The sequence below is a fragment of the Chenopodium album genome, chromosome 5 (genome assembly GCF_948465745.1).
Source record: "Chenopodium album chromosome 5, dcCheAlbu1.1, whole genome shotgun sequence".
NCBI lineage: Eukaryota > Viridiplantae > Streptophyta > Magnoliopsida > Caryophyllales > Amaranthaceae > Chenopodium > Chenopodium album.
This window is the reverse complement of record NC_137838.1, coordinates 77,990,117-78,004,970: the sequence shown is the minus strand read 5'-3', so window position 1 is coordinate 78,004,970 and position 14,854 is coordinate 77,990,117. Positions and strand designations below refer to the sequence as shown.

At 32.3% G+C, this 14,854-nt stretch overlaps 1 protein-coding gene across 2 annotated transcripts; it reads left to right on the top strand.

Moving 5' to 3' along the window:
- The first annotated feature begins 4,090 nt into the window (after window positions 1-4,090).
- Window positions 4,091-13,933, top strand: LOC145632400 (putative WD repeat-containing protein C2A9.03). Of its 2 annotated transcripts, none has more exons than XM_081684766.1 (10): window positions 4,091-4,537; window positions 5,159-5,297; window positions 5,436-5,606; window positions 5,686-5,772; window positions 7,177-7,311; window positions 7,571-7,681; window positions 9,714-9,805; window positions 9,896-10,001; window positions 10,217-10,303; window positions 13,171-13,933. In XM_081684766.1, the coding sequence occupies exons 2-10, from the start codon at window positions 5,166-5,168 to the stop codon at window positions 13,582-13,584; spliced, it is 1,335 nt and encodes a 444-aa protein (XP_081540892.1). In that variant the 5' UTR covers window positions 4,091-4,537; window positions 5,159-5,165; the 3' UTR covers window positions 13,585-13,933. The 2 variants fall into 2 exon arrangements, with proteins under 2 accessions (XP_081540892.1, XP_081540893.1); XM_081684767.1 differs by having other exon boundaries at window positions 4,092-4,537; window positions 5,439-5,606.
- The last annotated feature ends 921 nt before the right edge of the window (window positions 13,934-14,854 follow it).

Below are 14,854 nucleotides of genomic sequence, written 5' to 3'. Positions count from 1 at the left end.
TTAGTAAGCGATCGTATGAATGCTTAACTAAATTTTGATGTATGTGTATTAATTTAATCACCGCTAATTGAATTAGTGATTTGCAAGGGGCTCAGTTTTCTTGGTTGACGTGGATGGTATGTACGGATTTTTGTAAAATGTAGCAAATTAAGAAATTAGTTATTTTCGAGCTTTTAATATGGAAATTGCTCTAGAAAGACGGAATAATATACCAAACATATAAACTATATAATGCTTTCTCGATCCTAAAAAATTGTCACATTTATTGGAACTTTGTAGGTTAACTATCCTATAAATAATATTGTAACTTGAGATTAACATATTTGCTTTAAAGTCCACTCTAAAAACATCAAATTTATGTAGGTATAATTTTTGTGTGTATAAAATCATACTACCTTTAAAAAACAAATCGGATTAAATTAAAATAAAAGTACAATTATTACTCTTTGTTAGAAAGAAAAAGAAGAATATCATGTATATATAAATAATAATATAATATATACTACTCTTACGTAGACAACAAAAGGAATTATAAAAATATGGATCGTATGATTATGAAAACCCTAGTTGAGACGAAAGTGTAAAAACAACACCAAACTATATTAGATTATTACAGTACTAGAGTTGTTTACGTATTTGATTAATGAATTTTAGAATCCTTTTGTGATTCTATGCATGCGCACCCCTTTACGTTATTGTCATTGACAAAGCATGAGGTGCACACTCTATTTTTAATTATTCAATGTTTGTTTTTAGAGGCTGTGATAATTACAGGAAAACACTTGAATTGGCTAGTTTTGTTTTAATTTTTTTTACTTTCTATTTCGATGATATAATACAAGTATGTTATAGTGGTGAGAGCATAATAGATAATGATATAAGTAAGCTTTGATCATAAGTTCGAGTCTTTCAGAATTTATGTATCGTTACTACAATAATAGGTATAAAGAGGTCACCCGACCAATCTCAGTAGTACGCGATGGATTTATAAGTTTTCTTACCATTTAATAACGGACAACATACGCATACCATGTTAATTGGACACGTACTTGTGCAATACTTATATAGTCTATACTACTATACATTATTTATTAGTACTGTAATATTTTTTTAATTTAAGTTGTTTAAATATATAGGGTCAATTACATTTTGCCCTTAATGGCTCTCAATAAACCAATAATAAAATCAATACATTTAAATGTTATGAACCAATTGTTTAGGTTGTGCATTGACAAGGTGTATTCTTGTTATTGTATTGCCAAATTATATACTCCATACTTCGTAGGTCATATATGTTGTACTTCATAGTTAATTTATTTTCAATAAATGTACTTGAACAAACCCTGGCATGAAATTAAAGAGTATTAATTATTATTGCTAAGAGAGATAGTCCACCATTATTAACATGAGTAAAATGCGAGAAAGATATTGAAAAACAAGATATTGAATAAAAGACTTTGACATATCATAATAAAGTTAGAAAATAGAAACAAACATTGCTATTTCAAGATAGGTTAGTTGTTACAAATTTAAAATAGTAGAATCGGGTTGTGCTATGTGATTTAATTTATGAGTACTCCCTATCATCTTCAATCAAAATTACATACATAGCTCATACATCGACATACGAAGTATCATAAATTATTTAATACGAGTATTATCTCAAAGTAGGAATAATTCTCATTTATAAAAAGTTAATAAAACAATTATGGTAAATGTTAAAGTAGAGAAAGATGGGAGAAAACGGGTTAGTCTTTCGTATTGATATTAATTACACAAATGTTAAAGTAGAGAAAGATGGGAGAAAACGGGTTAGTCTTTCGTATTGAAATTAATTACACATATATACACAAAGATAAACTTGTCAAATATACAATATTAACAAATATAACCAAACCGACTGTTATAGTAAAGTATTCAATATTCATAACATAGTGTTGTATACTTGTATACGTACGTATCACAGGTACCTAAGAATCCATGATTCATTGGTTAGCTACCTCATAATCTATTTGTGTTGTTTTCATGCACATTTCATTCAATCATTTCATGTTATATTAATAGTACTTGGTTTAGTGGTAAAGATAGCATCTTATAGACTATAAAATAAACTATGGGATCATTGTTCAACAACGGCATTTTAGCAGTGAAAATTTCTTTACCTCTCTCCTTTTGTTTTCTAATCAAATTAGATAAGATTCTTCATCTTACCAAAAAAAAAAAAAAAAAAGTCGTACTCAATGTGTCAAAAATATCGGATAAGATTGAGGAATATTTTAATTTCATAAGTTTCGAAGCATCAAATTTTCTAGTGGGGATGAATATTTATTTTGAAATAAAAGGGATTGTTTGCCGACTACATGTCATTATGTTTGTTTTCTTTTGTGACAAATAGAATACTACCCAAATTCTGTAAACGCATCTTTGTTTTTTTTTTTCTTTTTTTCCCCTTAATTGTGGCATTGCTGCTACTGATATCTATATGCTGAAAAAAAAAAAAATTAGAAAGTATATTGTACATTCTAAAATTAGATTGCACTCGACATAGTCGACACATTTACAATTTAATATCTCTTTTTAAATTTTAAATCGCTTGTGATAATAGGCAACTATTTTTTTTTTAAGGAAAATGCTATACATGCCCTTAGGGCTTTAGGCTTCATATAAATATTAAATATACACTAAAGAATGTATAAAGTTAGGAAGTCATAAAAATATAAGCACTAATTACATTAATTTACGTGTATTTTTATCCTGAATTCCTAATTTTATACAAATTTCAAGAGTATATTTCATGCTTTTATATATATATATATAGCTCTCTATTTCATATATATAATTCCTCTAATAATTTTTCTTTTATATAAATCATCGATAGTACTCCATTTTTTTTTTATTTTTTGAAGAATTAGTCCAAAGTTAAATTAGAGTATGAATCTTAAAACAAAAAATGAATAGGGTAAAACTCACAACATTGTAAGGATAATTAAAACTACTAGGAGTACCTCTATTTTAAATTATGTGTAATGATTAAATATTTTTAAAATAATTTTACGTCAAATCGTTGTAAATAATTTGAAAATGAGGTAATAATAATAATAATAATAAATTGTGAAAGTCGATAAAAAGCAATTTTCCGTATGAGATTATAAGTTATGACTCTCATACGTTTATTTTCAGTTCAATTCAGTTCAGCTAAGTTCAGTTCAGTTCAGCTCAGCTCAGTTCAGTTCAGCTCCTAATTTCCTTAGCTTCTTTTATAAAATATTCATTTCAATTCAGTTCAATTCAGTTCAGTTCAATTCAGCTCCTAATTTCCTTCTCTTATAAAATATTCATTTCAGTTCAGTTCAATTCAGTTTAGTTCAGCTCAACTCAGTTCAGTTCAGCCGAGTTTAGTCAGTGAGAACAGGCCCTACAACTAATCTATATTATGTAAAATTATTAACATTTTTTTTTAGGCCACGTAAAATTATTAACACTTTGTTCGTCTTTTATTGTTCTGCCTCTTTTCATACTCGTAATATTTTGTTAAGCTTTTTATTAGGTAGAGATCCTAAACACTACTCTTTAAATAGTTACTCGCATTTTCCTAAAAAAATAGTAAGAGCAATATTTTAGGGCATGTTCACTCTAGTTTAGTTTAGTTTCATTTAAGCTCCAATCAGTTCAGTTCAGCTTTTAATTTCCCTCTCTCATAAAATATTCAGTTCAGTTCAATAAATGTGAGCAAATTAAACCCTTAGGGCATGTTCACATTTACTGAACTAAGATGAACTGAATTGATTGGAGTTGAACTGAACTGAAATGAATATTTAATGTGAGAGGGAAATTAAAAGCTAAACTAATTGGAGCTATACTGAACTAAACTGAACTGAAATTAAGTGAACAGATCCTTAATCATAATAATAATATTAGTAAGATCACATGTGACTATATTATTCCCATTAACAAATGGAAAAAATCAAAATTTTACTAGTATAAATTTTCAATACGATGAAACAATCTTTATGAGACAAATAGAGTAATTTATTTACACTTGGTATAATAGTGTTTTTATAAAAATCGGGATCTACCGTCGCATCACAATCTGTCTTTTTCTATGTTTCTCTCTCCTCCCTCACAACTCATCCTCTCTGCACAAAATCTGCTTTGCCAAATCCAAATTTAATTTCTCAAATCTAATTAACCTTGATATTCACTTATCAAATCAATTTAATGCTACAACCCCATTTATCTATTTCTGGGGACACATTACTTTTCGAGTTGAGTTGACTCATCCGAGTCTTTGCGTTCAATTTTTTTCCCCAAATTTTAAGGCCCATTTAGTTTTTCTTTTCCCCACTACCCAATAAAGTCGGTTTTTTTTTTTTTTTGTAGAAATTCAATTAATTTATTAATTTTCTAAAAAAAAAAAAAAAAAAAAATTCCCCTTTAATAAGTTATAGTATCTGATATTTGGGAAAGATATTCAGGTTGAAGGAGAACGAGAGTTTTCCAGATTGCTCTTCTGTCTTAAAATTTAATTAATTAAAAGGTGATGTCGTTTTCCTACATCTTCTAAATTATTCATACTTGGTTTATTTTATTGTTTTTTGTTTTTTTTAATTATGTTATGTTTATAATAAATTAATAATATTTGATTTGATGTTTTGTGGGTTTATTATCTAATTTCTTTTCTGGGTTGTTCTTTGGTTGCAATTTTAGGGTATGATTTAGGGATTTGGGATTTCAATTTTACTAGGTTTTGGGTTTTTTTTGTACGGCTTCAAGTATTGATAGATGGGTTATGATTGTTTTGAATTGGGTGTTGTTTAGATTTGGATTTAATTGAGAATTATTGAATTTTGCTTCTGTTTTAGATTTAAATTTTCAATTTTTTTTGGTGGGTGAAGATCCATAGAAGATCTAGTATTGATTTATTTTGTTGGCAATTGATTTTTCTACAGTATAAAGATTAGGGGTTTAGTGATTGCCTGCTAATTGATTTTTGATACTTTTGATTTAATTATTTGATGAGTTATTGCGAATTTTGTATATATTATATTTCAGTGATAGAGCAGTTGATTCCGCTTTAAGCATAGGGTTTAGGTAGGAAATTATGCATGAATTCTAAATTTCAAGCTTTTTATGCTAATGCCAAGACATTCATGTGTAGGTGAATCATGTCTGAACATCAAGTCGACGAGTTCGACTACATGGCTGATGAGCAGGATGTTCCTGAATTCATTGACGAAGTGGATGGGGAGTTTTATGCTAGAGATGATGGCAATTTAGGAATGGATGAGTATGAGGCGGTATGTAGTATCTCTATTCATGTGATTCAATAAGCAGTGTAGAAGCTTGATTATAGTATTAGCTTTTAATGCAGTTCTTTCTCGATTTCAAGTATTGTTCTTCATGGTACTGAAACTTACCTGCTTGATATGATTTAGCAGCTTACGAAGGTGACAGATACCTCGGCTGCCAGTGCTAGACAAGGGAAAGACATTCAGGGTATTCCATGGGATAGATTGAACATAACAAGAGAGAAATACAGGTTAACTAGGCTAGAACAGTACAAGAATTATGAGAATGTCCCATCTTCTGGGGACTCCATAGACAAGGTTGGTTACTTGCCTTGAAGTGTGTAATGAATAAATATTTGTTCGGAATTTTGTGTGTTGACTTACTTGGTGTGATTAGGAATGGAAGTCAAAGGAGAAAGGCGGAAGTTTCTATGAGTTCTTCTACAATTCAAGATTGGTTAAGCCTACAATTCTACATTTTCAGGTTTGTAGCTTTCTGGATTTCTGTATTGATTCTGTGAGAAAAACAGATAATTCAGTTTAGTTTTACATTACCATATATTGTTGTTGCAAATGTGTTCTTTCTGTCTGTGTTATATGTTGCAAAATAGTAGGATTTAAGCTTTTCACTTGGCAGAGGCCTTTTTCCCTCGTCGGATATTATGATAGTGGCCTTGATAAGCACTGTTGCCTGGAATTTTAAAGCATTCATGCTGTAGTTATTTGATAGACTTCCCATTTGTTTTCTCTGATAAGGTTTAGGATCTTAGTACCTGTGCAATTTTTTCTCATTCGTGTCATAGTCTCTCTCTCTCTCTCTGCCTCTTCATGCTGTTTAATTTTGGATTGGAAGTTTGCCTAGGCTCATAGCTTGTGCCCAAGGGAATACACTGAGATAGTGAGATGTAGGCCACTTCTAAGCTTATGTTAGGCTGTGAAGTAAAATTGTATGACTGTTGAAGAAGTGACTCCTAGATTTATAAAGTTGTTATACTCATCTTCAATGTGTGAAATCTCAAGATTCTGCCTCTACGTTTGAATTCTCATAAATAATGAGTAAATTTAAAGGTAATCAATTGTCCGTAGTGGGACTAGGCAGACGATTAAAGTGTTTAGGTGCAAGACTGAAAGCTATAAATCTAAATAAGCCAACTAGATTTTCAACCCGTGTAATATATTGTATATTTGAATTTAAAATGGTCTGTCTGTGCCTATGAGATCACTTCCTAGCCCGTTCTGATCGATTCCGAAATCAATTGGCAATAAAAAATAGCAATATTTATGCCTAATAGGTGGTTGACTTCTCAAATGTAGGGAAACTAAAGTGTAGAATGTGATGAGATATTGATACATGCTAGGAGTCGGGGGACTTCCATTGTGTTTTATTGTTAGATGTTACTGTCTATGACCATTGTGAATGCTAAATCGAGTTATTTTCTTGTCAAATTTGAGTATTTGCATTATGCGTCCTTTAAGACCATGTGTCTTGGTCAACTTGTTTTCAGTTTTTAAGAAAAATTTGTGCTTTTTTTATGTTAAGTCTAGGAAAAAGTAAGTGCTACTTAAATTCAACTTTCTAAATAAGTCTTAATAAGCTTTGATAAGTGTAAATCAGGTAGATAATGCACCCTTAGAAATAATATTGTGTATGATTTTCAGAGTTAGTGCATTACTCAATTTAGCGAGGCTTTGTGTTGATAATTATAATCGTTCACCCACATAAAGATTAATTTAGATCCTTGTCAATTGCTATCAGTTTCAGATGTTGTTCTAGTACTAGGTTTTGTGAATGCTGTTGAGTCTTTTGATCTCATTTTTTTGTTATCATAATCTGCATGTTGTTGGAGCTGTATCACTGTTTGACATTGTTGTGTTCATCTATTTGCAGTTAAGAAATCTTGTTTGGGCTACTTCAAAACATGATGTGTATCTCATGTCCAACTACCAAGTGATGCATTGGTCATCATTGACTCGAAGCTTATCAGAGGTTGTTAATTTTGCTGGACATGTGTCCCCTAATGAGGTATTTTCTCTCCTGTCTTGAAATGTGTGTTTTTATTATTTATGTTTTTTTTTTTTTTATTCTTTTTTATACAATAAAACTGTATGGGGGAATATTACTGCATAATAATGTTAATATTTTCATGTCCATAGTATCATACTGTGAGATTGTACTTTTGCCCTCTATCCTTTTTTCTATACCCCCAGCCTTTAAAGCTTCTTCCACGAGTCCTTGGCTGATCTGTAATTCTTAATGCTTTCTTTGTTGATTGATGTTGCAGAAACACAAAGGGAGCTTGGTGGAAGGTTTTACCCAAACTCAGATTAGTACACTAGCAGTCAAAGACAAACTCATGGTTGCTGGGGGATTCCAAGGAGAATTAGTGTGCAAGGTATATTTGCATCTTTTATTTTTTTACTGCGATACTTGATTTCTTTTGCTTTTCATAAACTGAATTGTCACTTATCAGAGTTATCTCTATATGACTGTACATGTTATTGGTGTGGACAGTTTTCTAACATCATGAACCTATGTTTAAAAAGGACTTCATAGCTTAGTTTTTTTTTTTTTGAAGGGAAGATCAATTCATTAATAAGAAGCCATACGACATCTACAAAAGAGATTAGAAACGATTAATACAATGAAAATTGAATCAAATAACAATTCTAATTCTGTAGAACTACGAGCACGAGTGAGAATTGACATTGATGAATACCCTCGTCTCTTGAATCGCTGTCCTCTGCAGCTTTCTTCTACGAGGGGGCTTTGCGATCTTTGGGAGTTTTTGAACTGAACATAAACCGATTCAATTAATTGTAGTTGTTGATCTGACTACTGATTCAACGCCGCACGAATCACCACCAAAAAATTACAACTTTCGATGGCAAAAGAGAAATCATCTACACTGATCAAGACCATCGTAAGGATGAGATCTATTATTATAAGCAATTAAAAGGGGATTTTGGGGCTTACCACTGATTAAGGATTCAGTGGTAGCCCCTACCAATATTCACAAGGGAGATAAGGGGAAGAGAAGGATGAAGGAGAAAAAAAGGGAGAAGGGAGTAGATTGAAAGAAAACCCAAAAGACTGGGAAAACCCTTGCAAAAACTAGGAAAACACCCTCCCAAGGAGAAACCTAGAGGGAACAAGAAACCACACGTAAAAGGTCAAATTGAAAGCATATATGCTGACAATTTAGCACTTCTAAGTAGAAAGTCAAATTATAAGCGTGAGTTAAGTTCCTTTTTTAGAATATCAACATCATCTTCTTATTCAATAAAAAAAAGAGTTGATTTTTTTATTTTTTTAAAGAATTAGCCTAGTAGCTATGTTACTTGACACCCTGACATTGTTATGAACACACTTCATTTTGGACCATAAACATGAAGATTTTTTTTTTAAAAAAAAGCTGGTGATTGGATTTGTGACGCTTGGACATTCGTGTCTGAGTCTGAGACACTGACACAAGTAAGCGAGTCTAAGACTCTGAGTGACATAGCCTTGTAGTCAGATTCATAGTATGAAAATGTGGTTTCAGTCGCGATCTCGGTTGGTGATTCGGTAACGGAATTGATGCGTTTGATCGCGGATCGTTGCGTAAGAATTAAAAATTATATTTAAGTTTTAAACTCTGTATTTTACAATGATTTTTCTCTTAAATTTTGAAAATCTTATATTTTTTACACCGAGTATACCACCGTATTTCCCTTTTTACTACTATGTATTCTTATACCCCTCTTTATATTTTAAAATTAAAATCCTTTTTTTGAGTGTGGGGCCCTGGTAAATTGAAAAAAGGGAAGAGAAGGGATGGGGGGTCACGTGGGATGTGAAATAAGAAAAAAGCAGAAGGAAAGAGAAGCAGTGGGGTCAGGTCAATTTGAAAAGCGGATAAAAAGTGATGTTTGATAACCAGCTGTATCACATTTTATTTAAAAAGAACTCGACTTTTATGGAGAATTCAAATCCCTCGCCGGAAAAAATGTCAAGAGAGCTTAAAATTCTGTTTTTTCTTCGGATATTCGCTGGTAACGTTTGATACGGTCAATTTTCACTTTAAAACTGCCTAATCAACCGAAATCGCAGAGTATTGTAAAGCAGCGTGCTGTACGTAAATATCGGAATGGCAGCTTCAAAATCCGTTACGTCTTGGGCGATTTGTGACGTAACGGCCGAGTTTTTATACCATGGGACTCAGATTTTGCGATCAGCTATTTGGGGTATTTGAATTGGTTGCTCTTGTTATAGGGGCACTCTATTTGCATTGTTTGTGTTTATTTCACTCTAATGTATCCTTATGCTCTTTCAGGGCATTGGATTTATACATTTGTTATTCTTTCCTTTTTTCTTTTGGTGTGTTCCAGAATCTTTATTGATTATATAATGGAATCAATGTTGTTTTGACTTGATTATATTTGCAGCGTCTTGATAAAAAAGGAATAAGTTTTTGTGCCCGGACAACATACGATGACAATGCTATCACCAACGCAGTTGAGATATACAACAGTTTGAGGTAATGAAATCATGATAAATGAGTGCTGTGGCTATTTTTTTATAATCTTTATTGAAAGAGGACTTTTTCTGTTTGGAATTTTTTTTGCAGTGGCTGTTATCATTTTATGGCTTCAAATAACGATTGTGGAATACGACTGTATGATATGGAGAGTTTTCAGCACTTGAGCCACTTCCGTTTTCCTTGGCCCGTAAATGTGAGTGTTTTCATACTTTTAGCTTATCTTTCTTTCTTTCTGTCACTCACCTCAAATTATACTCATAGCATAAATATAACAATGTTAAGTTCTGTTTCTTTCTTTATTCTCTCCTTTTTTTTTGAAGGTTGGCATGGAGGTTAATTTAGAGTTGTATTTTGCAGTTATTTGGCTACTAGTGTTTCTGACCTGTAATTTTTTTTTTACTGATGCAGCACACATCAATTAGCCCTGACCGGAAACTTATTGCTGTCGTGGGTGATCATGTCGACGGGTTGCTAGTTGATTCGCAAAGCGGAAAGGTATGACAGACTATTCTCTTAGATAGAATTAAGGGGCCGTATCTTTGCCTAGTTGCCTAGCCATTAAAGGTTTAAACAGTGCCCTTTATCCTATAAGCATAAGCATGTGTAGGTATTGGCAGTTGCATGTTGTTGGCCTAGGTATTAGTGTTCAAATGTAGCTACATTGAAGGGTCCAAAGACATAACACTCTAGTTGAAAAAACAGTAGATATGAGCAACTGAGTTGAGATATATAAAGAAAAATGTGATGCTTCGTTCTTCCCGTGCTGGGTTTATCTATTCTTTTTCTTAATATTCCTCCGATTTAACGGCTACTTTCTGTTAAAATTACTCACTACGGAAGGGCTTCCAAGATCAAATTGTAGGATCGGATTGTAAAATTGTACTATCCTACCTAATTCAATTAAATAAGACTTAATACTTGTTTTTTTTTTTTGTTTTTGTTTTTTTTTAATTATTCATTTATTTATTTTTTATCACAAATAGATATATATTGTGGATTCGTTGACATTTTTTTTTAAATTCGCATTTAAATTTTTTTTTTGAAAAATTAAGTGTACAAGTTATAGAATAAGTCACAAACTACAAAGAACACTTAGCTCTTAGTTTTTTTTTATTTTTTTATTTATATCCTTTTTACAATATATTTATCTATTATCCAATCTAAAATTCCCATTTGGCCATTTCCATACTCAACATCATCACTTCCAACATCAGTTGTTGTAGTAGTTGGCTCATTTTAAAAGTTTTCAGTTTTTGCCATCACCAAAATTTTCTGCATCAAATTCACTTGGACCCATAAAAGTTGCAATGCTCAAAGTTTGATCTTCAATATTAATATCACTTACTTTTAAAATTTGTAGTTCTAGCAAATCTCCTTGTTGCTCAATTAAGATCAATTAACCATGTTTCATTTAATAGAACATGTTCTTTTACTTCTGCTATGCACCCATCATCACTGGCAACTCTTCCAAATCAATTGGTGGTTGTGTTTTAGGGATGTTTACTTGTTTTCATGTTTATATTTTAATATCAAATTAAAATCATGAATACGAAATCGTTTATTTTTCTTGATGTAATTGATTTCCTCTCTCTGCCTTTCTTTGTATGAACCTATTAAAATTTTAACTAAAGTAATGAGAAGATACCAAGTCACCCCATGAATATATTATATAAAGTAGAAAATAATAGACATCATATTTACCATCTCAAATGCACTTCGATTTCACAACCAGAAGAACTGCAAGTCTAGGTTGCAAACTTTTTTTAGCTATAGACAATTAGACATTCATCACCATATGAATTTCACCAATCAGCTTTATGAATTAATGCACACTACATACTATCATGTTAATTTCATGAAAAAAACTTTTGTTTACAAATATAAAAAATAAAAAAAGGTTGGTGTATGTTGGGGCCTTTGATCTTGTTTACAAATACAAAAAATAAAAAAAAGCTTTGCAAAGAAGGGAGCAAGACATTTGCATTTGATCTTAAATCTTAACAAGCTTCACTCATTTGTCAACACTTAAGGGTTCTAAATCAGAATTGCGGCTTCACTCACCTTAGTTCACAATTTTGTAGGGTCTAATTTTGTTTAGCTTCACTCACTAAACTAATTAACCCAACTTTAAGTTCGGTTTTACTTGCCTTTGATTGTATGGGCACCCCCCTTTTGATTTAGGTTTCACTTGATTAAAACAATAGGAAATCTATTATGTAGGTTCAAAACTTTAAACAATCATATAAGCTAAATTTAATCTACAGCAAAACCTTGACTTTATTAATGAACGTCCATGCCTTTAAATAGGCTACAAATATGCTTTAAGAGTCCTAAGTACTTTAGAATTTTCTAAAATAAATTTTAAAAAATTAAAAAGATAAACAAACGTTGAGCCAACTTAGACCAATTCCTAGTAGAATTCTTAAACGTTAGATTTTGTAAAATAAATTTTGAAAAATGTAAAAATAATTCCTAATGCTTGAAACCAAAAATTCCTTTTAAGTGAAAGGTAATATTGTAAGCAAAATCTAGACTTTAACTTAAAGAAATTTCCAAGAACCATTAAGAACTTTTAAGAAGGCTCCAAGAATGAATCAAGAAAGGAAATCTTGGATGTTTTCGCATCAAGGTTGGAGTAGCATGAAATTGTCAAATTAGGAGAGTGAGAAAGTCAAAGAACTATTTGTTGGGTTTAATTTTTCTTCTCATGTTTATTCTAATAATAACCGAGTGATGGTTTCTTTTATTTACAGTATTATATGGGCTAGCCCAAGGCTGGTAAAAGACGTCCATTTTATTTATGTTGTAGGATCATTAGAATCAGAATACACTCTTGATCCTATTGATTCTCATGCTATCCTAACAATCCTACCATTGATTCTTTATTTGATCCAAATTTTATGCATGATCCAAGTCTTTGGATGATTCTTTAATCCTCGTGATTTTAACAACTCTTGATGTAATAAAAATTGACTAGTAATGTTGGTATTTATGATTAGATTGATTAGCAATGGTGCATTGGTTATTACAAGTTATTGATAGTATGAAATGAAGTATACTGAGCAATAACTAATTGGTTACTAGGTTAGTGAAGTGGAAAGATAACGAGTATTGGAGGGAATATACCAAATTTGTGCACGTGTTTTGTTTTTAAGAAGAATCTCAGTATATACATATGTTGGACTTGCTGTTGATTTGTACTCTATAATTTTCAACATGCTAGGCCAACTGCCAATGTATGTTAATTTGTTCTTATAAGTCAAAATAAAACCTAAACCAGGGAATACTTAAAAGAGTGAATGTAGAAAACGGGCCTTTATAAATGAGAATTTATCATGATGATGTGTTTATTGCATGGGCAGGTTGTTTCGACAGTGGAAGGCCATCGCGATTTTTCCTTTGCTACCGCTTGGCACCCAGACGGACAAGTTTTTGCCACAGGTAATCAAGATAAGACATGCCGAGTTTGGGATGTGAGGAAGCTTTCGGAATCAGTTGCCGTCTTAAAAGGAAACTTGGGCGCTACCCGATCCATCCGATTTTCATCAGACGGTAAATTTATGGTGGCTGCTGAACCAGCCGATTTTGTCCATGTGTACAGCACGAAAGCAAACTATGAGAAGCGACAGGAGATCGATTTCTTCGGGGAGATTTCCGGAGTATCTTTGAGCCCTGATGACGAATGTTTATATATAGGAATATGGGACAGGACTTATGCAAGCTTATTACAGTACAATAGAAAACATGCGTACCAATACCTGGATTCGTTTTTCTGAATGGTGGAAACTCGCCTGCTCAATTCATTAGCAAGGTTTGAAAATCGTGCTTCAAGGTTTCTAAAATTATGGATCTTTTGGCATCAAATAGGTTATATTAGAATAAAGCAGCAGGAGATTATGCTAGTAAGTAGTAAAGTATACCTAGTAGATGTTTGTATAGCAAGAGGTATGCTATCATAGTATGATAGGGTTCTGGTTCTTCTAGTTAAACTCCCCATCCCCTCTTATTTTCTTCTTTTTCCGGCTGTTTTTTCGCTTTCGGTTAATGTAAATGTATCGGTGTAACATTGTCTGAAATCTAGCTGTGAACATTTAATCTGTGAAAGGTGTCTGAATTCCCCCTTCACGAGACTTGCTTTTCTTCTGTGTTGAGGTGAAGATTTTATTTGATTTTGCAGGACTAATCTTCTTTATAATTCAGATCTCGGGACTAATCTTGTCGATAATTTTTAGTGTTAGTGCTTAATTATCACTATTAAGCAAGTGTGGCATGTCTGATACTAGGATACCAGCACATGTTGAATACACAAAATGAATTTTGTTCTATGTTCGTAAAATATCTAATTTTGCAATAAAAAAAGAACGGAAAGAGTATGATGATATCACTTCATTTGCTTTGCACATGTCATCTCGAATCTAATTTTTTTATTATTTGCGATGTAATATAAGTATTTTTTTTTGGCAGGAAGGGACAAAATATATTAAAGTTTTAAACCTTGGCTAATGCCAAAAATACAGAAACACCTTGTTAGTCAAGGTGGTTGATAAGTTTCTGAGCTTCCTGCTCCTACTGGTTGCTGCGTAGCAGCAAGTTGATAGTTAGAGTTAACAAGTTTGTTCCAAAAGAAGCGTTAAAACTATTACAGACATTAGTTTGGGCCACAGGGGGCTGCAGAATAATTACAAAAGGACTTAAAATAGACATCTCAGCATGTAGGCTGCTAGAAGAAAGAGGTAGATCCAACACAGCTTGCTTGGCCGCCACATCCGCTTCCCACACTCCTTTCCTTTGGGCCTTTCTCAGCCTTCCTATTCCTGCGTTTGAGATTAGGTCCCTGCAAAGAGCATAATAATTTTCCATATCATCATGGCCTCAAACAATCAGAGCTAATCTGCACATCTTCCATTTTTCCCAGACAGCCCATGAGATAGCTGCTATAATGGCTAAAGTTTCAGCCATCAAGGCAGAGGTAGCAAAAGTATGCACAACAATTCCTTTGATCCATTGACCCTCTTTGCTTCTACAGATACAGGCTAAACCGGCTTC